This window comes from Poecilia reticulata, chromosome 5 (assembly GCF_904066995.2).
Source record: "Poecilia reticulata chromosome 5, P_reticulata-male-v2, whole genome shotgun sequence".
Taxonomy (NCBI): domain Eukaryota; kingdom Metazoa; phylum Chordata; class Actinopteri; order Cyprinodontiformes; family Poeciliidae; genus Poecilia; species Poecilia reticulata.
In genome coordinates this window covers 11,654,346-11,672,043 of record NC_088834.1, presented here as the reverse complement: position 1 = coordinate 11,672,043, position 17,698 = coordinate 11,654,346, and the positions used below count along the sequence as shown (strand labels likewise).

The window sequence follows — 17,698 nt, the reverse complement described above, 5'->3', positions numbered from 1 at the left end:
TGCTCAGTGTGCTCCACTGCAGGTGTCCACTTTGACGTTGCGCGTCATTATGTCAGTCATTGTGCGTATGTAAAATAAAACTGAACTTTAATTGCTCTTGAACTTCAACCCGAAGTCACTGGTGTGAGTTCATTTCACATGCTGTACTGTTCCTTTCTTACCTTTCTCTTGCTGGCAGCTATCACAGTGGGCAGCCAGCGGCTCTCCCTTGTGTCCATGAGCAAAAACACCACATCGTGTTCTGAAATGAGCTTCTCTAGCTGCACCACATCTTTCTGGGCCTGGGAAAGCGTAGCCTGAGAGAAATTCACTGGGTGGCCAGGCATTGGGATGCTCATATTGTAGCCCTCGGCGCTCTGAAAGAGGAAATGAAAGCAGAGGCAACCTTATTAAGCCTTGGATGAAATGACTGCGTATATAAACAGAGGCCAAGTACGTGGTAGCCAACATTAGAGAGTGACTGGTCTGTGGAAATGAGCAGTGAAATAATAATTAGTGGCCTTGTTAGGTTTGGACATACAAGCTGAAGTGAAGACAACTTATAGCATGTCTGCGTGTTGGAAGTTTGTTCCAAATTACAATAGCATAAAAGTTGAATGAGGAAGGAGACTCAAACTGCCACCATCAGGGGGTTTAGGAACAATCCAGGAACCACAGAGGTTCAAGTTTCTCATAAACTTGAGAACGCCAGCATCACCATCCACAGCGAACTCAGGTTTATAATTCAACTGACCAAGAAAAGGATTCTTATCCGAACCCGAAACCTTCAAACATGTATCTAATTCTTTTTCATCGTCAATGTAGTTTTATGTTGTATAATCAATCCACCTGGGGACAAAAGCATCTCAACTAAATCACTGTAAGCCCAAATGACATTGACACCAAATATGACTGAATGTAAACATCTGACTGCAATTGTAAAAAGAAAAACCAAGAACTGTAGGAATGATGGGCAATAATAACTGAGGGCAAAAGTGCTTCACTCAACAGCTACCTTTTAGAGTTAATTTTTTCATGTGGAAAAGTCAGTGCGAGTAGTTTGGTAAATTAGAGCACTCCATAAAGCTTCAATAGTACCACCTACTGCTGTACTTTCAGCCCCCAGTGAACCCTTTTATTGCAATTCTCCCTGAGTCTGTTTTTCAGACGTCTTCTGAGGCTTTGGCTTTTTTATAGTTTGATTGAAACAAAAAGTTAAAAGAAGCTCCTACCAAAAGTCAAACAAAGTTGGTCAATTTAGCCCCACTTATTCTTTTTTGATTGCTGAAAAATGTTTTCTTTTTCTTACACACAAAGCTATATTTTTGACAACCGCAAGGACACAGGAAACTGTTTTAGATTTTGATTACATGGTTTATCAAACAGTCTACATATTTCTAAAGTAAGAATTATTATGACAAAAAACCTAAGTCACACTAAAATATTAATAAAACCATTTATTGTTATTTAACTGCATTTTATTCCACATATTTTTGTTATTTTAGACACGACGATAGGCAATCCACTGTGTTGCTGCAACCAGGAGCAACGCTTCTAATTGTTTATTCTATATTTGTGATTTATTGAAATAAACACCTAAAACATTTCAACACTGACATAATCTCTAAACAAAATTGGAAATAAAATCCCAGAGAGAAAAGCCAAGTCGCTGCTTGTTCATTCCAAACACTGAATTACTACGTCTGGATTCGTCACCATGAAAGAATTGGAAATGTCAAGAGTAATTTCAAATGAAAAACAGAAAAGGGCAAGGATGAGGTGAGATATTTTAATAAGAAGAGCAGCTTTTACTGAATCAGTAGATTTTCCAGGCTTCTCTAAGCATACTTCAAGAGTGGGAGCTGCTAACAAAGTGCTACATTTACATTTAACTTTGACGTAAGTGTTGCTAAGCAGTCGGGTGGCGAGTTCACACTGTACAGATAGTAATCACATTCCAATAACCCCAATAAATATCACCAAGAGAGAAAATGAAATTTCAGTGTGGAAAACACTTATCGCAAAGACTTTATGATGACTCAATATTACAGGATTTCTCCATCAACCAAAACACTAAATACTGGCAACTCCACCAGCTAGCCCAAAATTTTTTCAGCACAGTCAAATATAAAACCTGCTGCTCCCTTCGACACCAAGACCTTTTCTGATCCAGATTTTCTCACTTCAATTACTGGAGTTCTGTGCATTCAGCACCTGATGCTCCCGTACTTGTAGAAAAACAACCCGATGAAAAAAAAAGAAAAGGAAAGAAGAAACCCTTAATAAAAAGGGAACACATGGATTCAGCTGCTGTGCCTGCAAACAGGCAGAGTTCTTTGCTTCCTATTCTTTTTCCCAGAAGTAGAGAAAAGAAAGAAAATTAAAAAAAGGACGGAGACAGAGGCTTGGAAATAAACATGATGAGACGACACCTGCTTGCGTGTGCATTTTAGAAAGCACATCACAGGTGACATTATTATCTCAGATCACTGTATCTCATTACCGGCGAAAACAATCGCACAGTCGTGATGAGGTGCAGGCCAGAGTTCAGCGTAATTTCAGTCTGTAGACGGATGATGAGACATTCAAATTTGGGAAGATTAAAAACTCAAAGATGATTTTACTTAAAAAAATTGAGTCTGAATTCACAAAATTAAGAGAATGACAATATTCTTATCTAAACAGATTTTCAGAGTTTTGCTTAATAATCAGAGTATCTAATATCAGAAAAAACACAGTTAATGTTAGGTAATTGTTTATGGCTTGTATGCATTAAATTATTTCAGCCATGTGTCAGAAGAACACACAAGAACATTTCTGAGGCCAGATAATATATATTACATAATAACAGACAATGGGGCATTAGCCGCCTCATTAGGAACACAGTTTACAATCAGCAAAACTTGTAAAATGTACACAGGTGTACAGAGATAATTAAAAATGATAAATATGCATACGGTCCATGCAATTCCAAAAGGCTTAATAATGAGTGAGCTCTATCGCACCCAATCTGAGCCAGTCTTTGAGTTATTGGCTGCCTTTTCATTTGCTAATCCAACCAAAATCTCTCCCTCAGTGGAGCCAGTCATTAATTACTAAAGTAATGAAACCGGTCCATTAATATGCAGATAAAACGGCTTCTCATTTTCTCCTCATTTTGGACACTTTAGATATGACCATTCAACAAGGGAGAAATTTAAATTACTACACTATCCAATAATTTGCTCTACGTAACAGAGTCTTTTGTAGAACGAGGCTAAAAAAAAAGACTCATAATTGCTAAAATTACGAGATGACAAATATTTCCATTTGTTTAAAGATTTTACAAACTCTGACCTTGTATAGTAGGTTATAACCACGGGTGAAAGTAAGGGGGTACGGCAGGGTACTGCATACCCCTAAAAGATTTAGCGGGGGTACACAGTACCTGTAAGAGAAGGGAGCGGCTGTCTGCGGTAAAAAATCAGTAATTAGCCGTGACTGATTAGTTTTTCAAGAACAATCTAAAACAGACTTAATCAGTTAATAAATAACTTTTTTCCCATTTCATATGGTCTCTGAACTGTTCGTGCTTTACTAGAGCAGGGCTGCAAAACGTCGATCGCGGAAGGTTTTGAGTCGATCTCGACATTAGGTGACAAACTGAACGCCGCCAGGAGGCTGAGAGCAGCACGTCCTCCTCCGACTCCTTATCAAAACGTTAATAATTTTATTAAAGAACAACAACAAAAATCAACAAAACGTGTTCAAATAAACAATCCAACAACAATAATAATCTCAGTGATTATTGTTTCTACAAGGTGTTGCGCAATTCTGTGCGTTTCGGTTCCATTACCAAAATAACCAGCAGAGCAGGAGTTTAAAATTAACTAATCAACCACCACTGTGTTCGTGAGAGGCTTATTAATGATAGCAAAATAAATATCAAGCCTGAAAACCTAATATCGTAACGGACTAAATGTTATGTTTTTAACGTAATCTCTGGTCGGCTTGTGGAGGGCGGGAGGTTGCCATGGCAACGGGTGTGACAGAGAGAGACGGAAAGTAAAAAGGTGCGAGTGGTTTAGAGTTGATCACCTGTTCAGGTTGCTTTACCTTTGTTTACCTTTACTGTGGCGCATTACAGCCGCTGTAGTTTCTGAACGTTCAATAAACGACAAACCTGGACTAATTACCTCGTTCTTTGTGAGTATACGTCATTTACAACAAACATCAAACACGGTAAATATGTTTCATTAAGTATTTAACAAACAAATGGATTCTACCGCGATAATTGTGTAAAATTAAATTAATTGTCTTATATAAAAAATAGTTTGGTGCCATCGGGCTCAGAGTCTGAGAGGCTTTTCCTTTATCAAACTATTTTGTTTTTTGCCTTTTATTTAGTGGAAATATTGATGTTGATGAGACTTTCTCCAAAATAATAACCTTTTTCAACCTTTATAGCTCCACTGTTGAAAATGAGGAGCTAACATTCACAAATGACATTGAAATAAAATCCAGTCCAACATCTGGTTGGACGTGATTCCTCTGGAACCTGTTGGAGGAAAAATATCCCAACTTCAGAAGATGAGCTTTAACCTAACAGAGCTCTGTGGTTCCTCCTGTCAGTATGAGAGTCAGGGTGAGGAGGTGCCATGTTAGGAAGAGAAGTGGAAGCTGCGGGATCTTCAGAACAAACAGGTCATGATGCTGGCCTACTGATTATCGCTCTGTCTGGACACAGGATCAAAATAACCAGTTTAAAAGCTAAATTGAATGGTTACATGCCAGACACGGAAAACTGGGATGCACTCCATGCCATAATGTTCAGAATTTAGGTCTTATGGCATCTCAAGGTGTCAACATTGCAGCCAATGGGCTGAAGGAGGAAATACAGCTTTATTTTTGCAGTAATTCAAGAGCTACCAAGCTTATATATATATATATATATATATATATATATATATATATATATATATTTTTTTTTTTTTTTTTTTTTTTTTTTTTTTGTCATAGTACCCCCAAGAATTTAAAACTACTTTCACCCCTGGTTATAACCCAGACATGAATCTTTACTGTTTGACTCACCACACCCGGAAAGATTTTAGTAAGACGGTCAACAGCTGCTGTAGCTTTTGATTTCCCTCCTCCGAGGCAGTCTTCGAACTCATACAGTGGCTGTCGAACCGGATTGGAGTACGAGATCTTGGCGTTGTCAACAAACGTGATGTGTCGGACTCCCCAGCCCTAGAGAAGGACAGAGACACACAGTTCATCCTTTAATACATCAGAAAACAGGACTTCCTGTCAGGCTTCTGTGAACGTAAGAAGTGCAGATCATTTCCACATTAAAACTGAATTTTGCCAACTTTTTTGCACCATGCCAAGCTCTGTTTGTGTTGACAACAAAGAGGAGAAGACTCAGAGTTAACTACTGTCAATATCAGTAACGTGTTTAAAGTGAAGTCATAAGAAGAAGCTATTTAAAGGGAACTTTCTATCACACGTTGAGAAATGTCTCTGGTTCATTCAGCAAGAGAGAACAAAACTTTCAGCAAATAGCAGCAAGGCTAGATGGAGTACAGAAAGGTTGCTGTTTTTAGCCATGTGTACTTTCAACCTCTGATGTGAAATTATTTGAATTTGGAAGTGCTGCAATCTGTAATTTGTTTTCATTCTGAATTTTTTTAAATACAAATTGGATGTGTATCACCAGCAAGAGACAAATCACTTCCGGTGTTCAATGATTTAATATAAATTATTGTACAATTATAATTATATTATTTAGTGGCGTAAATAATATAATTACGTTCTGTTCAGATTGTGCTCGGTTCAAATAATGAATTAGCTGCATGTGAGGTGGGGGTCAGGTGGGAATAAAAAGAGAAAATTAAATATACGCCACTCAAGTCCTTCATCAATGCTTGTTCGTGTCTTACAACAGAATGTTGCATTATTATTCCAAACTAGTCCTTGGTAAAAGGAGACCATGCAAAAAGGTTGTGTTCACTGTATGTTTAAGCAAATAAATGGGGACTAAGGAGTGTAAGCATGTGTTTCTATTTGTGTCAGAGTTACAGAAAGAAGTAGAGCGTGCACTCTATGTTCATTTGGATTATTTTATTTTTGCCAAATGATCAATCAATCTTTCATCCTTCTGTCTTACCATGAGGGTCCGGGCAACATTGCAGCCCAGAGTCCCAGCACCAAGAAGGAGACACTTTGTGTTGACCACTTTGTCCAAGTCCAGAGAAGGAACCAGCCTCCATCTCATTAGTTTAAGGTTCAGGTCCACTGATGACTCTGCAAGTCTGCAGGAAGCAGGTTGAAAAAAATCAAATGTCTTCAGTTTCTGATTACACCTAAAATTATTCAACTTCCCACTGTGAATTAGCTTTATTTGCAAAATTAAAAATCATTCAGGTGTTTGCAATGAACCAATCACAGAGGAACACTTTGAAAAGTCGAACAGAATCAATATCATAAGCATTTTATGCACATTAAACACTATATCCTACTTTAAATCACTACAAGAGACCCAAAATATTTCAACCCCAGAGAAAAAATATATTCATACAAGCATATGTTTAAAAACATAATATGTGGGTTCAGTCCATCGTTACGGGAAAAGATGGTAATAGCACCTAACTCAAAAATATTAATGAACTGGAGGCCTTTCCTCAAGATTACAGAGGAACGAAGTCAGAAGCTGGATTCTGACTATGAATCACATTTTCAGAGGGTCATAATAATAGTACTGAAGAGTGGATGTCAGGAAGAAGATTGTCTTTTAAACAGCAGTCATTAAAACTGACATTTTTTGTTTAATTTGATACAATCACCAGTAATATAAACCATGTTTAGCTGATTGTGAGCTTGATTTGATCAGAATAGAATATAAATATACTTTATTGCTCTTCAGATGTTTCATCATGAAAATGAGGCACAAAGACACGCATTAAGATAACTTTGTTCTCAGCTCTTTGTACATTTGGCCAAAAAAAAATTATATGCAGAGGGTGTTGAAAGGATTTTGGTGCATTGTCAGTAGCGATAGACAGTACCAGTTTTCCAAAGGTTTTACCTTTTAGGATCCATGCATTCACTCAGGTTGACCATCCGTGGTCCCATTGCTCCCTTTGGATTCTTCTCCCATCCAACACTTTTAAGACACACTAAGATAATAACAAGCAAAACTTTTACAAACAAACTCAGCCAAATATTGCAATCAATTTTCATAATCAATGAAAATTATGCATTAAAATTCATTTTAGGGCATTTAACATTGAAGACTGATTTATCCTATTAAACTGTTGGACACTAAAAGGTAATGATGTGGTAATTTGTTGGTCTCTTCACCCCCCTTCATCATACTTAGTGCAACATTACTCCTTATTTACTGCAATGGTTGCTATGGTGCTATGTGCTGTAGTGTAAAATAAGCAAATAGATTAATTGAAATGGGAAGCAGTGAAATTACTTAATCTTTATCTTCAGTCAGCTTTCTTGAATGTAATTACAGCAATGTAAGTGACTTTTTTATTCTTTATTTCATGATTTATGACAGCAACGCCTATTCTCATGCATATTTAAAAATCAGAACAAGGTAGATTGGTTTATCTTTTCAAAACGCCACCAAATATGCTGATGTACTCAGAACAGTAAGATTTATTTTGGTTGCTTGAGCACATTCACAGTTAATTAAAAGCTGTGAAGTGCTGACAGGAAAGGGTGAGGAAAACAAAGACGCCTCGTTGAAACCTAACATAAACCTTTTCCAGATCACAGAGCAACTCCTCTTCCAATGCTGCCATTACCATTTAAATTGTTTTCACTCCTAATTCAGCAGACAAAAGGATAACAGAAACACTTTGTGAGATTAGATTGAAATGAGTAGTCTCTCAGAGGAATGAGAACCAAAACTTGGACTGCATCAGCAGCAAAGAGATAAGTTCACACTTGGCACGGACAGAGTTATGCGTAAAAAAAAAAAGAAAAACAGGTGCAAAGACATGTGAGAAGACAAATAGAGGTGGGCAAATACATCAGCATTACCTGAGTTATTGGGAAGCTCAGGTAGCTTGACTTGGAAGAGGACACTGTGCTGGATGGAGCGGTTTCCCTGCAGAGTTCGGTCTCTGAAACACAGCACTTCCACCACGTCCAGTTTAGAGCCCCTGACACACACAAGAACATCACTCATTCATTAAAGAGGTAAAGAAAAGTTAACTCTTATTGCCTCTCTCACTATTGGTGCAAAACCAACACAGACACTGCACTGCTTTTTATGAAGTAGTCCAAAATGTTTTGGATTGCTGAGTAAAAAGCAAACAGGCAAATAGTAGAGACATCGCGGCTACTTCTTAACAATTAATCACAGTTTTTGTTTGACAGTGTAGTCATGCACCGGAATGTTTTGATAAAATAATGACTCCCTCCGACTGCTTGGAAACTACAACTAGGTGTTTACCTGATGAGGCTAACCTCGATGGAAATTCCTGCTTGAAGAAATAAAAATATTTTTCAAACAAAAGCTTTACTGCTAAAAAAAAAACTAAGTCAAGCAACAGTAAATCACAACTCAGAAGTTTCCAAAGAATCTTATTTTACTGATCTGGACAAATCTGCAGGTTTGTTAAAGATATTCTCATGTGATTTTGGAACATAGCAAAAGGCTCAGTAAGTGTGTTAGATTTAATATTACTATCCCTCTTTAGGAAAGATTTGCTTGGTGTCAATGTAGTGTCTAAAACAAGATAAGGTTATATATCTGTTTTATATTTGAATTATCCTTCAAAGTACAGACTTTAAAGACAAAGTACAGATGGCATTTTTACATTTATTTTTACTTTACGTTGTATTTAATAAATCATCATGCTAACAGTATTATTTTGGTTGAAGTGCTGCTACAGTAAATGACCTTAACTACAAGGTATATTTGTGAAATCTAAATTTTAAATGACCAGGATATTTATGTTACATTTAAATGTAATTTAGGTACTACTTTTTATGATATATTTGCATCCATTTTAAAAACAAGTTTTATAGTGCTGTGAAAAACCCATCAACCTTTTAAAGTACCGTATTTTCCGCACTTTAATTAAGGCGCACCGGATTATAAGGCGCACCTTCAATGAATGGCCTATTTTAAAACTTTTTTCATATATAAGGCGTCCCGCTTTATAAGGCGCATAGAATAGACGCTACAGTAGAGGCTGGAGTTACGTTATGTATCCACTAGACGGAGCTGCACTAAAGTGAATATCAACAAAACAGTCTGATTCTGCTCGGCGAGGAGAGCCTTCCGCGACTGGGCCTGGGTGTGGCCGGACGATGGTCACCCTTTTCCATTTGCGCACACCATGTTCGTGGAGAATGTGGTGCTAAATGACCTGCAGACGACCTGATTATCAGGTTGGTAGGTAGATAGGTCAGTCAAACTTTATTAACAAACCAGCGTTCTGACAACTATCCCAGCATGCACCGCGCGCTTCTTCTTCTACGGGCGAAAATGAAGTCGGCGGCTGCTTACCGTAGTTGCTAGACCTGTTGTGGCTCAATATTGGTCCATATAAAAGGCTCACTGTCGGTTTTTGAGGAAATTGAAGGTTTTTAGGTGCGCCTTATAGTGCGGAAAATACGGTAATTACCTATAACCTATTAAACAATTGATTCATACACTGTACTTATTTATATAAGAACATATATGAATATGATTTTTTAAAATTATCATTATCTTTATATCTGCACACTCGTTAGTTCATATTCTTGTTCTTTGCTGTCATTACATCCACAGTTTCAACCACTGAAAGCTTTTAAATTAATTGATACAGGGAATTGCTTTAGGTTCTCTCAGTTGAAACCAGAAGTTTACATACACAGTATAAAATAAAATACAAACACATTTTTTCCCTCACTGACTGAAGATGAAATAAGACCAAACTTCTTTCATTTCAGGTCAGTAAGAATTAAATTATGTTTATTTGCTAAATGGTCTTCATGGTTTTAGGGCACAGGCGTCAAACTCCAGTCCTCAAGGGCCACTGCCCTGCAACTTTTAGATGTGCCTCTGTTGCACCACACCTGAATAGAATAATTAGGTCATTAGCAAGGCTCTGGAGAACTTATCTACACAAGAAGGAGGTAATTCAACCATTTCATTCCAGTGTTTTGTAGCTGTGGCACATCTAAAAACTGCAGGACAGCGGCCCATGGGGACTGGAGTTTGGCACCCCTGTTTTAGGGCATCCACAGCTCATTAACTGTACACTGGGCATTAAAACCAGCAGTTTTACTTGTTGCCGTTTGTGAATTTTTATGTCATTACCAGTTTGTTATAATTCGAGTTGCTAAACTGAACTTATGATTCGAATTGACTCGTTTCCACTTGTGTTTAAAAGCTCTAAGAAAGATAAATAAAGCAGAATTTAAGCTGATTTGGTCAGAGAAACTGAATATGACTTTATCCAGCTTTTCTTCCCTGCAATATTTCGTTCTAATACAAACACTGGTATCACTCTAAGTTTTTGGTCCGGTTTTATAAAATGACTCACATTTAAATGTTTCTCAGGTCTCTCTACAATGTCATGCATGACTGACAGAGGAACGGCCAAATGAATCATCTTGAGCAGAAATAGAAACGTTCAGGCATTATAACATTGCTGGGACCTTTGTAGGTCAGCCACCTGTGACTACTGATATTCAGGTTCAACTAATTCATCTCGGCCACCTGTGAAACAGATTTCAGCAGCCTCACAAACTGGTGCCAACACCTTCAGAAGGACATCTGTGACTGGAGGAGGACAGCCTTTAAAATACTGCTTTTATTCTACTGAGGAGAGAAACCAAATACAAAATGCTCAATGCTTTAAAAATGTTTTGCACATACTGTTTGCAAATTTTTGAACCCGGTATACTCCTCAACACAGTAACATCTGAAAATAATGAGTGATTTTTCTGTTGCACAGCTGCAGATAGTTAAACACAAAAAGTTAAAGTGGAATGGTTTGTCTTTTTAAGAGAGATTCAGTAAATAAGAATAAGTTAAAAGTGTCTCATGTAAAAAGAAAATAATTAACGTAGTCTGTTGAAATGTGATGCAAAAATGATTTGATCTTGAGTAAACTTATTCTCAAAATAAAGAATAAGCATAATAACTTTGCACTTGGGCAAGGTTATAATATTTTGAAAAATATTTTGTTCATTTCTACAATTTCACATTATTCAGCATGGCTCCAGGTAAAGCCAGCAGCCCAGCAGGTTTCTGCTCGAAAGAAGTAAAGTGTTTGAGTGGTCTAATCAAAGTGCTTTGATAATAAACAACTGCTCTTTGTTACAGCAATTTTTTACAGCACTGCAACACCTGCAGATTGCTTCGAGAATTTGCCCTCAACTGTGATCAGCGGTTTGTGTATTAAAATCGTAAAAATCTGTATAATATATTGCTTATATGGTGAAATACAATTTTCCTCTTTAATTGATGCTGTTTTTAGAAGCTATAGCATAAAATATGATTTGTGATTTACACAGAAAAAAAACACCTTCCAAAACATTCATTATTATTTTTAGAAACTGACGTGTTATAAACAGATTAATGGGAGAAACATTAATTCTGCTGTCAATATCAGTCCCACTGATACCACAAAGTAATGTTGCTCAATTAATACAGAGCACCACAAACCACCTTTAATCTTGAGTGGCTCTACAAAGTGCTTCACCCGAAATTAGACGCAGTCTCAGGTAACATAGATGAGTCCCAAGAGGTCGAGATTTAAACTACCCACTCCGCTGTAAGTGAATAATCCACTCAGCTACCTGAGTCACTACCAAGCCATGTTTTCAAAATAGATCCTTTGAAACTGTTAGTTAATTTTCTCGCAGTCCACATCAGTGGGTAGATTCAGAAGTTCTTTGAAGTCTATTTTATACATTGCGAATCCATTCATCTTATTGCTTCAAAATTTCAACTTAAACTTTGAGACGTTCAGACAGACCTTCTTACAGTTAGTTGTATAATAAGAGCAAAGTTTCTGTTTGTGATATAATAGATATAAAGATACAGTTACTTCACTGGACACCTGTATTACCTCCTCCCTGATCTTTGTGTAAATATTTGATCCTGCTATACCCAGAACTCATGTGCTACATGTCTGGCACAAATTAAACAACCTGCACTAACTTCCCTAAGGATTGCTAAGAATTTTATCCTCTAAACATTTTTCTAAAATGTTCAATCAAATATATTTTTTACAACAACTCTGCTTGAAATCTGTGCTGCACTATTTTATTAAGTCTGAAGAGTATCCAGCAGCTTTTCAATCAAGATGTGCTATAAATAGAAATGAAAGTCAGGAATCATGGTTAATTGAAATATCTTGTCATGCACAAACGTTTCATCATGTACTAGTACTTCTTGAAATTCACTGTTTCACCATGACTGTTTCAGCACACATTATTTAGAAGATTTCCTCATCTTTTCTCTGCAGGAACACATGCAAACACAGACTTGCACACAAACGTTTTGTTTACCACTGCTTGGCCAAGAGCACCAGGAGGTTTCTCAGAGGCCAGCCCGGATGTTGAGACAGAGTACACGGATCATAGACGCCCACAGTCACCTGGAAAAATCAAAGAGGAGTGATTAGTTTCCCAGATGACTGTGCATCTCTGTATCTGATTTTGAGAAATAAAATGACAAAAAAAACAAGAACAGTCCCTTTTGAAAACAGTTTCAAATGTTTTTTGATGGCCCTATAAATACCCCACCTCTTTAAATCAATACTAATGATAAGAAATAAATGCTATACTTTTGTCTTAGAAAACATTTCAGAAATCAGTTCATGACTGGATTTGCATAATATAATGTTTTTACAAAAATACCTTCTTAGTATCAGTAAAAAATGCCTCCCAGTCCTCAAGTAGAGCCATCTGAACAGCGTCGTCAGCGTATTTCATCAGGAAAAAAGGAACTGCAGTGATCCCTCTCTTTATGCACAGGCCGTCATAGGCCTCCTGCAGGGCAGAGACCTGACAGAGAAATTATAGCACAAGAGTTAAATGTTTACATGTTATCAACAGATACATCTGGCATTTTACAAAATACAGCATGATTACTGGCTAAATTTACTTTTATATGTAAAAAGATAGCAATTTGCCAAGTACACCAAGACCCAATTAACACAGATTTCCTAAACTGCCACTACCACATTTAATTGTTAAGAAATTGTCATGCAAATAGATACTAAAACATTCAATACTTTCAAGCTATTTATCAGCTAAAACATTAATAACTACCAACAAGAGTTAAGAAATGTTCCCTTCTTCAAAAAAAGACATCTGTCACACATTTGTGTGTAATTATTAATACAGAAAATTAATATTTTGGAAGGGAAAACTTGTCTAAAACTATTTATTCCAAACGGGATAATATTTTGCATGATAATGTAATATCATGTGTATTGGATGGAAACTTACTGCAGTAGATGCTCATACATAACAGATTACAAGTAGAACTACAAGTGAAATCATCATCACAATTTTCATCAGTAATATCACCATCACATGACTTTTTAATATTGTGCAATATTTTTTATATTACTTAACCATGTAATTGTCCAATGGCAAAATATAGTGGGAAAAAAAGCTATTTGATTTAAAAACAGAAAATCAAAGTTCAAAGTCAGAAAAAATCTTATAGTTTGGGGTTTGACTTGGAAAGTAGGAGGTAACTGAATCACCAAATTCCTAAACCGAATATGACTGCTGCTTTAAAACCTACAAGTTACAGAAATAAAAAGCTTAATTTTGACAGTTTAAATCATATCTAAAGAGTAAAACACTTATACAATCTCAAATCTTGAATATTGACAAATACTTTTTTATGACTTTTATTGCTAACAGTAGTTAGCCTAACTACTGAGAAAGATTTCACTGGTTTTCCCAAATTCAAGTAAAACATGCTCAGCACTGGGTGTGGCATCATTTTCTATCTAATTGCAAAGAAGATGCTTGAAATACATTTCACAATAGAGTATTTAGAACGGTCAGAAATATTTTTTTTCAAATTTAGGCTAAAAGTTAACTTTTTAGAAAAGGAGAAATAATTAAGCTTCATTATAACTTAAAATGAAAAATGTAAGATATTTTATTCAGTGAATAATAATTTAAAAAGGCCAACCTGTTTTGGAGAGAAAACTTCCTCTAGGATAACAGGCGGCTGAATAATTTTTAATCCTTCTGGGAAACAAAGCGCAGGGAAACAGAACCAGTAGTAGAAATGGTATTTCTTGAGGTCCTGCAAAGAGATGTAAGAGGGACATCAAAATTACAAAGATGTCCATGTCAAAAAACAAAAAAAGAAAATCACAAGACATATGAAATTAAGAAATGTATATGGTTATTTATAAAACACATACTGCAAAGGTCAGGAGAATGAATCTACAGAGGACAGAAGGGTTCTTCAGTGCAGCTCCAGACTCTATCGCCTCCCATATCTACACAGGAAACAATTTTTCAATCTTCTTTTTTTCAGTGCCCAGCTCAACTTTGTGACCATCTCCAACATGTGTTTCACAGACATCAAATCCACATGAATGCATTTGAAAGCATATTTGTGTCTGTGAAAATTCCTTAAGGACACCCTTTACCTCTTTGGCCTCTTTCTCCAGCAGAGCCTTTTTATCAGCAGCCTTAAAGGCATCGAGTGTGTTGGTGTTATACAGCATACCAAGAGCTGGACAACAACGAGCCGGAGTCGGACCATCACTAACAACAAGAAGAAATTATTATTCTCTAAATTAAATTGTTGAAATAAAAGAAAGTGGTCAGAAAGCAAAGAATATGTCAACAATACAAGTCTCTTACTTTATGCTGATGCATTATTGGGTCTCAGTTCGAGAAAATTATGTCATGTCAGACCTTTGAGGTAAGTGTGTTGCTTTTGATGCATTACCATTTTGAAGAGTGCATGTGTTTGGGGATCAAGAGTGGGTAATTCACAGCGTTCAGCTGCATCAGATAGGAGTAAATTATTTTTGTCATGGCCTTCTCTTTTTGTTTTTTATAGCACAGATCAGCTGACAACTGGTAAAGAAATGTTATTGTTCTATGAATGCCACCAAGTGGCCAAGTAATTATTAGGTAAATTAAATTCATCAGACAGAAAGTGAAGTACAGTGACTATAATGTGCCCTTAGATATCTTAGCCCTTTATTGCTTTTCCAAATCAGTCATACATCAATTATTGATAAATGAACCAGCTCTACGACAACTGAACAAGCTCTAAGGAGTTGAAAACAGGTATGCACACCAATAGTTCATGCTGAAATATTTTATGTGCTTCAAAATGACCTGAGAAAACATAGTTTTAATGTTTCAAGAACTAAGACAAAAGGTAAACAAACCCATTTTCCCCCTTTTCTTGTATGAAAAGCATACATTGACGGAGCACTGAATATAAACACAGTCTTGAGTTATAGTGTAGTATTATTCCATCAGTGTAATGTGTTAACACATTCAACCTCGTGTGTATTCTTGGAACTCTCTCCTTTCCTCTCCCGACCCCATTTGTGCTTTGCCGAGTTACAGGTGAGCCCAACTCATTGACTGAGAGAGCGTCGGTGCGTTTCTGTGTATGTTTAATGAGGTTTGTTTCAGGCATCTGATTAGTTCCTGCCTTCTCATGTGTGATTTGAACACTCATTTTCCTTCAGCACCTGCCTGCTATTCTTCTCTCCATCTCCAGTTTCCCACTCAAAGCGCTGTTGTGAATCGAGTGGAGGTGAGTGTTGTTCCCTAAAGTGACAACCCAGATTCGGTGAGGATGGGCAGCATTGTACTTCAATCCTTTTTCTGAACCGCTATTCTAAATAAGGACTTTTATTTAGAATAAAATAAAAGTCATTCTCCTCATAACTTTGAAAGAGTATAAATTACTAACGCCCCACAGCATTTTATTGGTGCGAAATGCTCATGCTGAAGAGCAGCTTTCTGAAAACCCAGAGGACGAAGGTCTGTTTGGCCACATGTGACTATTGTAGAAGGTGTGTCGAGTCCCACTACACATGGAGACACTTGAATCACCCAGCATGACAGCCAAGAGGCTTCCTTTAGCCGATAAGGAGGTGAAGGTGAAACACAGCTACTTGGAATGAGAGGAAAAGCACCGGGATCTGCAGACTGGAACATGTGGCACTTGTTCAATCCATTTTTAAACAACAAGTAAACTGACAGACATTTCTGGACCTCCGACGATAAACTTTCTGCTCTAAGCTAACCAATAAATACATTTACAATCTTGTAGCAATGCAAATGAACAGAGAAAGTGCAGCAAGTGTGTCAACAAGATCTGGGATTTCAATGGCGACTCGTGGGAGCAGCAAGAAGAGAGTCTCATTTTCAAGAAAAGCCATTGTTTCATCAAGGTCAAGACTGTTTCTATATAACAAGTAACACTTGGTGCAATTTTAAGTCCATATATTCCATCCATACAAGTGCCACTGCTTGGTTCCCTGATAAAAAAAATATGTGCAATAATAATCATGTAGAATGTAAGAGATAAATTCTGTTTTTATTGGTAATGTTGGGGTCTTCAGTTTAAATATGTATCATTTTGCCCTATAATGTGTAATAAAGGGGAAATACATAAAGATTTAATTGTTTTTTCTAAAATGCTCACCAGTGGTATAAACAAGTTTTGATCAACACTGTTTTATTGTATAGGTGGAATGTGAACATCCACACCAGTCAAGTCTTTTACAGTCCCTAATAGGTTTCCTTTCAAAATTACCTCCATCTTTCTTACAATCAATGCTCACTCACTTCATGGATTGTGCCTAAATAAGGCACCCCCACAACATGATGGTGCCATGATAATGTTTCACCGTGTGTGTGTGTAAGATGAGGAACACTGTTTGTGTTTTTTCACACAATGAGTTTGCATCTAGTGCCTGATCAGAGAACCTTCTTCCACATGTTTGATGTGTTCTGTGTAAGTGATAAACTACAAATGGATCATCTTACAGCTTTATTTCAAAGCTGGCATTCTGCTTAGCTTTTCATCTCTTCCATATTAGAGGATTCTAATTGACTTGATACAACTGGTTCACAAAAATAAAAACTCAAAAATAAAATAATTTCAATTGTGTATCATTAACATCATATTTCCTCATTTTGTCCTTTTTAATTTTTGTTAGCCAAATAGCAAGCTTTAATGCATTCACCATTGTGATACCACTTTAAATTAATGCATTTGATGTATTAAAAATGCAATATCAACAAAATAACTACCTCAGATCGTTTAAAAAAAAAAACAACAACAAGAGTGTATTACTTACACATCAAAGGCGCTGAACTCTAAAGTCAGACGAGTGGGCAAGCCGACAGGGTCACCTGTCAGGTTTAATACAGATCAAAAACTGATTAACTGTTTACTCTGTGTTTCAGTGAATAAACAGTCTTTCCTTGTTAATGTCCCAGGATATAGCATTCCCACTCACCATTATAATAGTATCCTTTGATGCACTTGGGGCTCTCGTCCAGTCTGTAATCATTGAGCTTCTTCTGGGTGAGCTGGTGCCAGAAGCCTGCCTCCAACGCGCTGCTGAAGGGTGCAAACTGCAGCTTGAGGTCTTCCGAGGATAATGATGCTCCACTGATGTCAGACGCCATCAGGACTTCAATGACCAATTTCTACAAACACTAAACTGAAGGAAAAGGCAGTAATACTTATTAAGAACAA

The 17,698-nt window shown here is 36.9% G+C and overlaps 1 protein-coding gene across 3 annotated transcripts in view; it reads right to left on the bottom strand.

Moving 5' to 3' along the window:
- The window catches only part of atg7 (ATG7 autophagy related 7 homolog (S. cerevisiae)), a 71,540-nt gene that overhangs the window by 51,595 nt on the left and 2,247 nt on the right, over positions 1-17,698 (bottom strand). For all 3 annotated transcript variants that reach the window (XM_017304973.2, XM_017304972.2, XM_008408544.3), the window contains exons 2-13: positions 17,457-17,663; positions 17,295-17,349; positions 14,607-14,724; positions 14,376-14,453; positions 14,138-14,254; positions 12,841-12,987; positions 12,490-12,578; positions 8,017-8,138; positions 7,046-7,136; positions 6,128-6,272; positions 5,050-5,208; positions 162-356 (exon numbers count right to left, since the gene is read on the bottom strand). In XM_017304973.2, coding sequence (XP_017160462.1) covers positions 162-356; positions 5,050-5,208; positions 6,128-6,272; positions 7,046-7,136; positions 8,017-8,138; positions 12,490-12,578; positions 12,841-12,987; positions 14,138-14,254; positions 14,376-14,453; positions 14,607-14,724; positions 17,295-17,349; positions 17,457-17,628 — 1,488 coding nt within the window. In that variant the 5' untranslated portion in view covers positions 17,629-17,663. The remainder of the gene's footprint in view (positions 1-161; positions 357-5,049; positions 5,209-6,127; positions 6,273-7,045; positions 7,137-8,016; positions 8,139-12,489; positions 12,579-12,840; positions 12,988-14,137; positions 14,255-14,375; positions 14,454-14,606; positions 14,725-17,294; positions 17,350-17,456; positions 17,664-17,698) is intronic.